The 12,342-nt window shown below is 33.7% G+C and overlaps 2 protein-coding genes across 2 annotated transcripts; both read right to left on the bottom strand.

Annotated features, from left to right (window-relative positions):
* Window positions 1-2,745: 2,745 nt before the first annotated feature.
* On the bottom strand, window positions 2,746-4,109 carry LOC125208061 (stemmadenine O-acetyltransferase-like). The gene has a single exon (XM_048107610.1). The coding sequence runs from the start codon at window positions 4,094-4,096 to the stop codon at window positions 2,867-2,869; it is 1,230 nt and encodes a 409-aa protein (XP_047963567.1). The 5' UTR covers window positions 4,097-4,109; the 3' UTR covers window positions 2,746-2,866.
* Window positions 4,110-9,336: 5,227 nt separating this feature from the next.
* LOC125206804 (zinc finger MYM-type protein 1-like) lies at window positions 9,337-10,338 on the bottom strand. The gene has a single exon (XM_048106026.1). The coding sequence runs from the start codon at window positions 10,336-10,338 to the stop codon at window positions 9,337-9,339; it is 1,002 nt and encodes a 333-aa protein (XP_047961983.1).
* Between the last annotated feature and the right edge of the window lie 2,004 nt (window positions 10,339-12,342).

Raw genomic sequence — 12,342 nt, 5'->3', positions numbered from 1 at the left:
TAGAATATACACTTGGAGGATAGATAGTATTAGAGTGAGGGGTATAAGCACAGAAATTAGACCTATTTATTACCCATAAGATCTAATAATTGTCATAAAGATTTTGCATTATCATCTTAAAGGTATTATTGTATGCGCAGGGAAATAAGAGTGCGTTAAATCATTTTTTTGAGATAAATATGTGTTTGTTGACTGATATGTTCGGTTTATTATATTTATAACTGTTCGATAAAGATGTTTATTTTTAGTTAAAAAAATATTGTTTGGGCATGCTATGATATTTTATCCAGTGATATCCTAATTAGTAGGATAACATTGATTGTTTTTTGTGATACTTTTTTGAAACTAATGCATTTATATGTTATGATGATATTAGTTTATTGATGCTATGGTATAGGGGTGGCAAAATGGGTAGCGGGTAATGGGTAATTCCCATCTCGACCCGCTACCCGCCTGGGTATTGGGTACCCACTACCCGACGATAACGGGAAACGGGGCGGGATCGGGTAATGCGTTTTAGAGTTTTACGGGTAGCGGGTATACCCACTACCCGCGCGGGTTACCCCTTAGTCCCGATAATACCCGTTATTATTAGTATTAGCCATATTCCATCTTTTAATACTCCCTCCGTTCCATATTAATAGACGTGTTTCAAATAGTTAAAGTAGAAAAAAAAACAAGTAAATAGTTAAATAATAATAGCCTTATACGCACTCATTTTGAAAAATTAAAAATATATAGTTAGAATGGAGGAAAAATAAAGTAAGAGAGATAATAATGTAGAGAAGAGTATTTCTATTATTATTTTTCCAAAATGAGTCAGAAAATGAAATGTCTCTATTAAGGTGGAACAATGGAAGTACTTTATCTAAGAATTCTTTTGAAACATTTATATATTCCAACGAACATACAATTGAAAACTCACCGAACTAGCTATAGAGTGTTCCCTACCTTTTATTCCCAATATATTCAACGTTTACCATTGATATTAATAAAGTAAATTAGGGAACATAGACGGTTGTTATGGTTTTCAAATTTTTTATTAGGATTTCGGGTCGGGTACGGGTACCCGCAATGTCGGGTACGGGATACCCGACACGGGTATCGGGTAATCCCGGTACGTCGCGGGGCGGGTATCGGGACAACAATTTAGCTAAAATCGGGTACGGGTACCCGACTTGTCGGGTGCGGATACCCGCGGGTAACCCGTTTCGCGAGATTATTATTGTTTACAGAAATTAAATCAAATGGTTATTAAATTCTTTACTTATTTACTTTTTGTGTATATATACTTTGTGAATTGAGGGGGACCACCATATTATAATTGGGCAAGACACGATCATAAATTGATTAAAAAATATCTATCCTCTTCCTCTATGAATCTTCTTCACATTCTCAATTATTCAATCAAATTAATTTAACAAACATTATAAAAATAATTGGGTCCACTACTATATGTAAAGAAAAAAATTGTTGTTTATTCATGTATCCGGGACTTGATATTGCTCGTTGAATATATGCTCTTTGAAAATCCAAATTTATTCCCATCTATTTTAATTCATAGTAGTATAATTATAATTTGGCTAGCTAAAACAATTTTCTCTGTAATACTGACATTTCAAAACTCAACGTTTGATTATACTAAGTAATTATCCCTCCGTCCTATTTAAGATTATCCATCTTTCTTTTTAATTTGTCTAAGGTTCATATTAAAATATTCAATTATTTTTTTTCTCTATTAAAATTCTGTAGACATTTTGAGTGGGACGGAAGGTGTAGAAGGTGTCTACAATTAAATCTAATCCATCGATGGCTAAATTGTTTCATTTTCACACTCTGGCAGGTCACAGGTGCATGCATCGACGTTTTACGACGCAAACCGAAATGCAAAATCTTGAATGTATCATTGATTTGCCCCTAACTAAAATCCGCTTCACACAACTGGTACCAGCAAAGTAGAAGCTAATCTTCATCACTTGTGAAATCTAATCATCCTTCGTTCATACCACTTTAACGACTTTCACGAGGAGGGATAAGAAGAAATTAGTGGAATTTAAGACAAATTCCAAAGTTTGTGTATTTACGTGTACAATTATTCGTATTTAAGTATTTTTTTTTTTACTTTATTAATGAAACTATTTATTTCCTATTATCTGTACTATAACCAAAAGCTAATCATATCATATGTGATCCGAATTGAAAATCTCAAAATCCTAACATGCTACATGGTCTAAGACAAGCTCCGTCTCATATTCACACATATGGAATAATCCTTATAACATTTGACACGGATGGAGTCCTAATTCATGGGAATATGTCAGATGATCAGAAGTTGATAACAAGATAATTCTTCAACAAAAGCAAACAAGCGTCTGATTTTGGAGATTGTACAAATTATATTCCATTTTAACAAACTGTGGATCTATAGAATATTATGCGTACTGCGTAGGTATAATTCTAAGAAAGCAATTAAATGCATAATATATGTATGAATAATATGCTTAAATAATACTAATACATTACCATAAATCTTGATTTAATAATAGATCGAGCGTTAGAAAAAAATTCTTCAGACAATATGTTTAGTTCCCTGTCATCAGGCCCATATGTTTACTAAATTAATGCACCACAACAGTCATTGCATCGATTTCTTAGTTTAATTAACATGAGATGGAATCAACGATAGAATTCAATATTTGAAAGGAGTAATTCACATTGTTATGCATCAAATTAATACAAAGCATATACAACAAAGAAATTTTTCAAGACAACATAAGCTAGCTAGGGATGCAAACTTTGCAAGATCAAAACAAAAGAAAGATAATGTAACTACGAATTACTATGTGAATCGAAATTTGAAATACGTTTATGACGTAAAAAGAAGCTTCTGCAACTCCAAATCAGCCTCGAATTTCTCCATATCATCTCTCTTCAAACTAACCCACGCCTCGATTCCATCTCCATTTCTTGTATCCTTAAAAATAACCGAATTTTTGTAAGAGAGCCCGGGCGATCCAACCCAGACCGGTTTGCCCCACCCGAAATCCGCCTCATAAACGGGAAGCCTACACAAACTCGTGAAGCTGAAGCTAACCAGCTCGCCCTTGTCGACTTGACCCATTTTCTCCTTCAACGAACCCAAATGCTCCCCGCCCTCCACAGCTTCAATGGCTTCCCGCACTCTCCGCACCAGCTCCACGCCGCTGCCCCCAACCGCCGGCTTAGCTATCGCCATCCGGAATATGTTCCCGAAATGGTATTCGGGCAGGGGCGGGTCGGTCCGGGTCCGAAGGTTAATCGCGTGCTGAACCGTGTAGATCTTACCCGCCTCAGCTTTTAAACCGCTTGCGGATATGAATCTGGTCCATATAAACGTCGACAGGGCTTCAACCCGAGTCGGCCGCCGCTGCTGCAAGTCATCTCCGGCGCCGGCGTATCGTTCCCGGAGAATCTCGATTTTCTTCGCCGGAAATGTGAAAATTTTGGTGGCGATCTCTTCCTTCATCATTCCGGCGGTGGGTTTGTAAACGGAAATGTCTTGCGGCGGGAAATAGGCGGCTGCGTCGAATTTTGGGGGCGGAGAGGCAGCGGCGGCCGCCCAGGAATTGGCGAAGGAGAAGAAGGAGATCGCGTCGGCGATTTTGTGGGAGACTAAGAGGCCGACGGCGACGCCGCCGCACCGGAAAAAGGTGGCTTGAACGGCCATGCAGAGATCAAGGAATTGGTTGAGTGCGAAAGGGAGAAATTTGGTCATGTGTTCAGGGTTTGGATTGGTGATGACGTGTGAGAGGTCGCAGTCGGCTTCGGCCTCGGAGAAGGGGGCGCCGGCGTCGTTGCAGTGGACGTAGAGGTTGCCGACGAGGCGGCCGGCGAGGGGGTAGAAGGTGGAGAGGGTTTTGGATAGGGATTGCTTGAGGTGGTTTGATTTTTGGGAATTGGGGATTTTGGGGTTTGAAGAGTAGAAGTAGACGAGAGGCATGAAGAAGGGTGGAGCTAGTTGGTCTAGGAATGAGAGGTGGTGTTTTTCTAGTGATTTAGGAGTTAAAGTAGATGGCTTGATGGTCTCTGTGGAGATTATGTTTGTTTCAATCTCCATTTTTGTGGGAAAATTGAAGTGATCAAGTGGTTTTGGTTTCTTTTATCCACGCGTAGATGACACTTTTATAAGTGTCACCGTGTGAGTAACAATTTCGTGACTGGAAAGTTACAAGTATTATTAATCTGTCTTATGATTAAGATGTAGCTAGTTTATTGTAATCAAGTCAATGTAAGCATGTTTGAATGGGATTTATTTAATTAAGAGTGATTCAAATTTAATTATGATCACTAGCCTCGAAAGTTTTTTTTAGATTTTTTTTTTATTTTTGAGTAACGATTTCATGACTGAAAAGTTATAAAATTGGATAGTATTTTAATTTGTTTTTATCATGATTAAAATGTAGCTAGTTTAATGCAATCAAGTCAATTTAAGCAAGTTTGGATCCATTTCCATGGGCTTTATTTAATTAAATAGTAATTTTATAAGAGTGATTCAAATTTAATTATGAACACTAGCCTCGAAATTTCTTTTAGAATTTTATTTTTGAGATGGAAGAAGTTTTTTCTCTCCTAAAGGAGAAAAAGGCATATATAGGTTAAATAAATTATTTTCCAATATTTCGTTACATATATAACTCATTCTAGTTGGTGAATTTTGAACTCAGTAGTATTCTCTCTTTCTCATTTAAGATGATTAAGTTTTTTTTTTATTTGTCTCAACAAAAATAATCCATTACTAAAACTAAAATCGTCTTTTTTTAAAAAAATTATTCACTTTCTCATACATTACTTTCTCCACTTTAACACATACTCTCTGTGTCACTGAAATTTGTCGATTATATCCATTTTCATTCATCCTAAAAATTTGTCACCTTTTACTTTTATCATTTTTTATAGTGGATTTCACATTCCAATAATTCATTTTCATGCACATTTTTTTGTAAAACTAATAGTATATAAAAGTACGACTTATGTGCCACTAACTTTTTCAATCCAATTTTTATTATTTTTATAAAACATTATCGAATTAAATGGTGACAAAGTATAAGATAAAATTGCAAAAAATTTTGTACCACCTAAAAAGAATATCTTCCTAGCTTGGAGTGACAGAGGGAGTAACTCTTAATATTGCTAAATGGACAAGAACAATGCCTCACGTGTAATAATAATGTAACAAGTATCTTTACTTTAGTGATATAGTATAGTCTTTCCTTTCTGGAAATCGGAAACCATGATCTAGACATGTGGAAGGTATATATCATAGTGCAACATCACATTCATAATAAAAAAATAGTGTGGCATATTAACATTTTCTTCACTTATCCGGTTATCCCAATAGTGCGGTTTGGTTTTTCCATTAATTAATTTATTCATTAATTCAAATAAAACTTGCAACTTTCAATTTACAATTCCCCTAAATTGAATTCCTTCCAACTGTATATTTTTATATAGGATTATTTGATTAAAATATATTAGTAAGATTTTAATAAAAATAAGAATTGATTTTAATACAAAACCAAGTTTAAAATCATGAGATTTGTCGATGTGATGCTAGCATATTATGTGAAGTAGTATTTTCTATAATTGTCACAGTTAGTTACTCCGTTTTTAGGTCTTTTTTAAAAAATTCGGATTTGAGGTTATTTTTAGATTATTTTAGATTATCTTTTTAGAATGATCTAAAAATACATTATTTCTTCCTTTCTCTAATAATTGTCCGTTTTGATTCGAGTTTTAAAAAATATAAAAGAACGCGGGTTGAAATATAGGTTCCATTTTTATATATTAGATTTATAATAAAATACGAATAGAATGAATTAGTGGAATGTGTGGTCTACTATCATTTATAGTAAAAAGTGAAAGCAAACAATTAATTGAGAACGATGAAAATTTAAAAAAAAAGAACAATTAATAAGAGACATAAGAAATAACAATGACCACAATTATATCTAAAATTGATCTCAATATTTTTAGTTTTGTGTTCTATATTAAGATTAAATTTTACGTACATATCACGAGTTTATATTAATATACGTATTTATCCCGATAGTGATGATTGAAATATTCAACAAATTAGGTAGCTTAATGCACAAGTCACGCGGTTTTTCCTTGGTTGAAATTCATACAACAAACTAATTTATTTATAATTAGCATTATTATATAACATTTATGAAAGTCAGCCACGCAAAAGTATAAATAATTAATTGACCTAAAAAAAATAAGTGATATTTAAATTGGGGATGTCACAAAATAGCAAATTGCGATATTATTTCTAGTGGATGGAAACTGTATATTCACCTATGCTATATCTATCTATAAAATTAGACCAATTCTAAATATTAAAATTTTTAAATAAATACTATCCTCAGCGGCATATCCAGTATAGAACAAGGAGTACAACTGTACTCCCAAAACTTTGTCTTTAATACTATATATGTCGTTCTATATTAACAAAATCCATTAGTAGTCTAGTGGAATATGGGCTTTTACTGCAGACTAGAGGCCTGTGTTGGTCCTCTTGAGCACATTTCCCTCGTTTTCCTTTTTACTGTAGCCTACCTTTCTCTAAATTAACCAATAGCTTGCTCTTTTTTCATTTAATAGTTTAGTCTTTCATATTTTTTTTCATTAATTATTTTTAATAAATACTTATATGACTAGTATAAACTATAAAGTAATAGTAGTATATTTTTGCAACAGTGTACAAAAAAGACTCAACATAAATTACTAAATTAAAATAAGTAGTATTATAAAGTAATATTTATAAAACTAACCTCCTCGTAACATTCATATCTATATAATTATATTTCTAAGTAACAAAATATGGATACTTATATTTCAAATGTAAGTATAATTTTTGTGATACTATATACTATCTCCATTCCTGAAAACTTGTCCCATTTTTCTATTTCCGTCCATTTCCTAAAATTTGTCTCATTTAATTTTTTTTTTATCATTTTTGATAGTAGACTCCATATTCCACTAACTCATTCCTACTTACATTCCTACAAAAGTAAGACCCACAATCCACTAATTTTTTCAACTCATTTTTCATTACATTTCTTAAAACCCGTGCCGAGTCAAAGTGGGATAAATTTTGGAGGACGGAGGTAGAATAATTTATTTTTATTTAAAATAAAACTTTTAGATAAAAAAAATAAAGAGAAAGATTTTATTTTATAAAATAGAATAATTGAAATAACATAACAAAGAAAATATAAAAGATTAGTTAAATTTGAAAATTTTATGTCTGTAATTATTTTTTGCACCCCATATCAAAAATTCTGGATACGCTACTGACTATCCTTACAGATCATTCTAAATTTAACCCCACAATTCACTAACACTACTTCCACCATCTTCTCTCTCTACCATTTGCGCTTTAAAACCCACCATTTATAACTTTGTCTAATTTTTTTGGACTCAGGTTAATAATATACTCCCTCCGTTCCGCAGTCATGGAGACATTTTGCCATTTTGGTATGTTCTATAATAGTGGAGTCATTTTATTTTTAAGCAAACGTCAACACATTTTTTCTTTCTTGCTTTATTCTCTGTTATTTTATTCTCTCTTTATCTTTCTATAATTTTCATTTCTTGCTTCATTCTACTTTTACGTAACTCACTTAACACAATTTTTCTTAACTAGTGCTGAAAAAAATAACCCCACTACTGTAGAACAGAGGAAATATTATTATATTATGCTTGATGGGTTGGGACCAGGTCATCCCATGCCGCGCTGGATTGGGACCTAATTGATAATTCTAACCACACATTAAACTGATGACGTAAGTTTCATTATCCACTATAAGTATTTCAATTATTTTTCTTTTTTACTTTTAATACTTGCCAATGCATTTGTGTTGTCACCAAAATCTCCTATTTTAAGGAACATAAAAAGTATTTTAAAATAAATATATACTGTACTATTCCCTTCGTCCTATGATTTTTTTTTTCTTTTTTGTTCGTCCCATAAAAATATTACATTTCCATTTATAAAAAATTAACTAAACTCATTACTCATAAATATCAATCCAAAAACTTGGTGCACTAATTATTAGTGCTAAAAATACTTGCAAATATACAATGTAGATCTAGTATAGCTAAAGGTCAGTACCGAGATATCGAACACAGGGAATAAGATTGCAACTGTCTATTACACAGGAATAAGATTGCAACTGTCTATTATGTACTAAGCGTCATATACTATTTAGAGACACGAGATTTTTGGGTTGATTAATTAAACTAGGCAAAAAGAAAGAAAGAAATAATAATAAATAAAAACAAATAATACAAAACAAACTCAGGAATGCAGAATTTTAGGAACCACAATCAAAAGCTAATATCCAAAGGACTTTCTTGAATTACGGTCTCTAGAGTTACTAAGCTATCACATACATAAAACTATATCTTCTCCCAAAGCACATAATTTGTAGATTGCTACCTATAACCAGTGGCGAAGCCAGGAATTCGGAGCTGGGGGCCCCAAGAATTTTTTTAAAAAATAAAACATAAATATTATTATAAAAAAATTCAATGTTCAAAAATTGAAACTACATCATAACATTTGTCTTCTATTCTTCATTTTCTGAAATCGCTGCATAATAGCTTCATTAGTAACATTAAGAAGCACTTCTCTTTCAATATATGGAACTAAGCAATCATTTAATAATTGGTCTCCCATACTATTGCGTAGAGAAGTCTTGATGAACTTCATTGCTGAAAAAACTCTTTCTACCGAAGCGGTGGCAACTGGTAAGATCAATGATAACTTAATCAACAAATAAACCAATGGAAAAACTTCATGTTTCCTGGTAGAAACCATCTTTTGTGAAAGACCTCATATCCCTGATATCTGTGAAAAATTTTCATCTATGCGCACATCGATGATAAATGTTTCAAGTTTCCTTTCAAGCTCATACAAAGTAACTTCCGAAAATTCTGATGGATAATACCTTGCAAGATGAAGCAGCTTCTCCGAATCAAATGCAGAAAATGAATCTCTAGGATCGAAACATGTCATGCATAAAAGTAAATATGTGTTGACTTCATCAAAACGTTGATTCAACTCTTGAGATTGCATGTCAATCACTGAATAGAATAGCTCAACTCGATAATGGTGGAGATTCTTCGTTTTCTCAGCTCCCCGTCTTACTCTTCTTTGAGGTACAAACTCATCTTCCATGTCAAGCAGAGCTATGTTATGTTCGCTACAAAACTTTGAAACATCAGTAAGCAAAAGCTCCCAACCTTTTTCTCTCATTGTTTGCAAACGTAATTTTGTCACCTTAACAAGATTCATTGCATTAACAATTCATGTGTGATTCCCAAGATTTGTTTCATAAGATGTAACACAAAGACAAACTCAAAACGAGTTATAATTTCTGACACATCAACAGCTTCAGCCCTCGTTGAATCATCAGTACCATTCTCCTCAACATACTCAATAACATCAACAACAGAAGAAAATAAATTTATCAAGTTTATGAGAGTACCATAATGTGAACTCCACCGAGTATCTCCAGGCCGCTTCAATGACATTTCTTGATTCAATCCTCTTCTAGTGTTAACTTCATCACTTGCAATCCTTTCAATAATCTTTTCTCTTTGTCTCTCCCGAAGTATATCTCTGCGCTTACAAGAACCTCCAGCAGTGTTACATAAATGAGCGATAGTATTATAAAAAGACCCAATACTTGTATGTTTTTTAGCAACAACAATTGTGAGTTGAAGCTGGTGAGCAAAACAATGTACATAATAAGCACTTGCGTTCCTCTTTAGTATCAAAGTTTTCAGTCCTTTGAGCTCACCTCTCATGTTGCTTGCACCATCATATCCTTGACCTCTCAAACTAGATACACTTAAATCATAAGTAGATAATAAGGAATCAAGTGCTCTCTCAAGTGAGGTCGTTGTTGTGTCACTAACATGCACAAGACCAAGAAAGCATTCCAGAACACATCCACTCTTGTACACATATCGTACGACAACACTCATTTGCTCTTTGATAGATACATCTCGACATTCATCAACTAGTATGGAGAAGAAATCATTTCCCATATCCTGCACAATAAGTTTTGTTGTCTCAACAGCAATTGCATTTACGATATCTTTCTGAATATCTGATGAAGTTAATTTGAGGTTTGCAGGAGCATTTTTTAGTACAACATTAAATATCTCTTCACTGCAAGAAGCAATAACTTTCAAAAGCTCAAGAAAGTTGCCTTGATTCAAGGATTCTTCAGACTCATCATGTCCACGAAAAGTCATGCCTTGCGTGATAAGATAACGAATAGCCATAATTGTTGCATTTAATCTGCAACGGTAATCAAGCTAAGATTGTGTTGATTGTTTTACTAAAGCAACCTCAATGTGTTGGGCTTGATTCATCAAATCTTGACTTGCTAATCTACACCTATTATGAGCACTAGTATGATCTCCAACATGATCTCTCAATCTTTCTTTTTTGCACTATGTTTTAAATCCTCCAGACACAAAAGCATCTTGTCCATTTCCATATACTCTCGAAAAAAGATAGCAATACAAGCAAAAAGCTGCTTCTTTGGTAGTACTATACTCGAGCCAACCCTTAAATTCATCAAACCAATGTGACACAAATTTACGTTTTCGATTTCCATTTATTGTAGGACGAAAATCATGCTCACGTGGTCGACATGGCCCTTTAAGTAAGTAAGCTCTACAAACTTGTTCTATCAAGTTTGGTGGATAACTCATTATATCCGGTCGTTGCCCTGGATCACTTGGAAGATTGTCTAGATCGACTTCACTTTTCTCTTCATTCTATAATTCTTGTGGTTCAGTATGTGGAGGTCTACTAACCGGCGAAGATGAAACTTCAAGACTAGGAGAAACTTTCTTGAAATAACGTTCCATTTACCTAATTATAATTCAACATATAATAAACTTTATTAATCTAAAACAATAGATAAATTATCTAATAATTACTGCAGTTAGCCAGTTAATATTCTTGATAAATTAAAGTATAAAACTAAAACGCATTAAGTGTCGAATCTAATATAATCTCTATTTCGTATGATCATATTCAACAATTCAAAAACTTTGGTGTTTGAAGTGAATCTCACAGCACAAGACAGAAATCAGTAAATCAAATTATTTGTTATTTAGTAGTTTTTTTTCACATCACAAAATCAAACAAATGTATAAGCACAAGAGAAATTGAATTAACTACAAGAGCTAACAAGGAAAAAAATTGAATAAATAACTCAAAATCAAAGCGTGTTACCAAAAATTGCACAAAAGATGTTTACTACTCATAGACAAGTAAAAACAACAAAAAGTACTAGACATGAAGAAAAACAAAATAAAACCCAAGGTTGAATTATGCAGTCTTCAGTTTTCTCTTGTCTGGATCTACAGAACTCCGCTCCAATGGATGATGGAAGAATAATATGTGGAATATATGGGATGGAAGAAGAAGTATAGGGATGGAGAGGGTTGGAGGCTCCGAGATGAATATTATAAATTAGGTTAAAGGGTATATATAGGATTTTAAAAGGTTTATAATAGGTAAAAAGTATAATACCCCAACTTTTTCTACCTTTTTATTTGCTCTTGAAATGACGTCGTTGTGCACCTGAAAATTTTTCGCTTTGTTTCTTTTGTCGAGAGAAGGATTTTACAAACTTGGGCTTAAACAATTATTATTTTCTAGCCAATTTAAAACCCACTTATTATGAGCCCAAAACTTTTTTATTTAGTGTTTCCTTCTTTGAGCCCATCTTAGATCAATAACCTAGTCAGCAAGAATTTTAAACGTGAAATCACCACTCATTTTTCTGTTCCACAAAATCCGACTTTGACAAGCTGAAAAAGATTTCTTGAAATCAGTTTTCTATGTATATATATCTATCTCCCCATGAGTGCACGTTTCATCACAATCAATTCCAAGAAAATCCAAAGAGTTAGAAATTAGAGAATGAGAGATGATATGCACTATGTTTTGAGAAGAGTTGGGCCAAGGGAGTAGAGATGATGTGAGAGGATGACGGAGAATTTCGCTGAGGAAGCGACGGCAGAGGCGGCGCTGCACCGCTGTGGAAAGTACAACTGCGATTGATCATCGTGGAATAGCCGGTGCATACGGAGCCGAAGGCGGCGGCGTGATTTCGAGTGGATGAGTGCAGCGGTGGTGCGAAGCTGATCGGGACAACGATGGCACTGCTTGTACGCTCGATGAATCCCGAACAACAGCAGCAACGATTGAGGTGGGCTTTCTTTTTAAATAAGGGCAATGCCCTAAGTATATTTTTATGTGAAAATGAA

This window comes from Salvia hispanica, chromosome 2, assembly GCF_023119035.1.
Source record: "Salvia hispanica cultivar TCC Black 2014 chromosome 2, UniMelb_Shisp_WGS_1.0, whole genome shotgun sequence".
Lineage (NCBI taxonomy): Eukaryota > Viridiplantae > Streptophyta > Magnoliopsida > Lamiales > Lamiaceae > Salvia > Salvia hispanica.
Note: the sequence above shows the minus strand (reverse complement) of the source record. Positions and strands in the feature narration are given on the sequence as shown.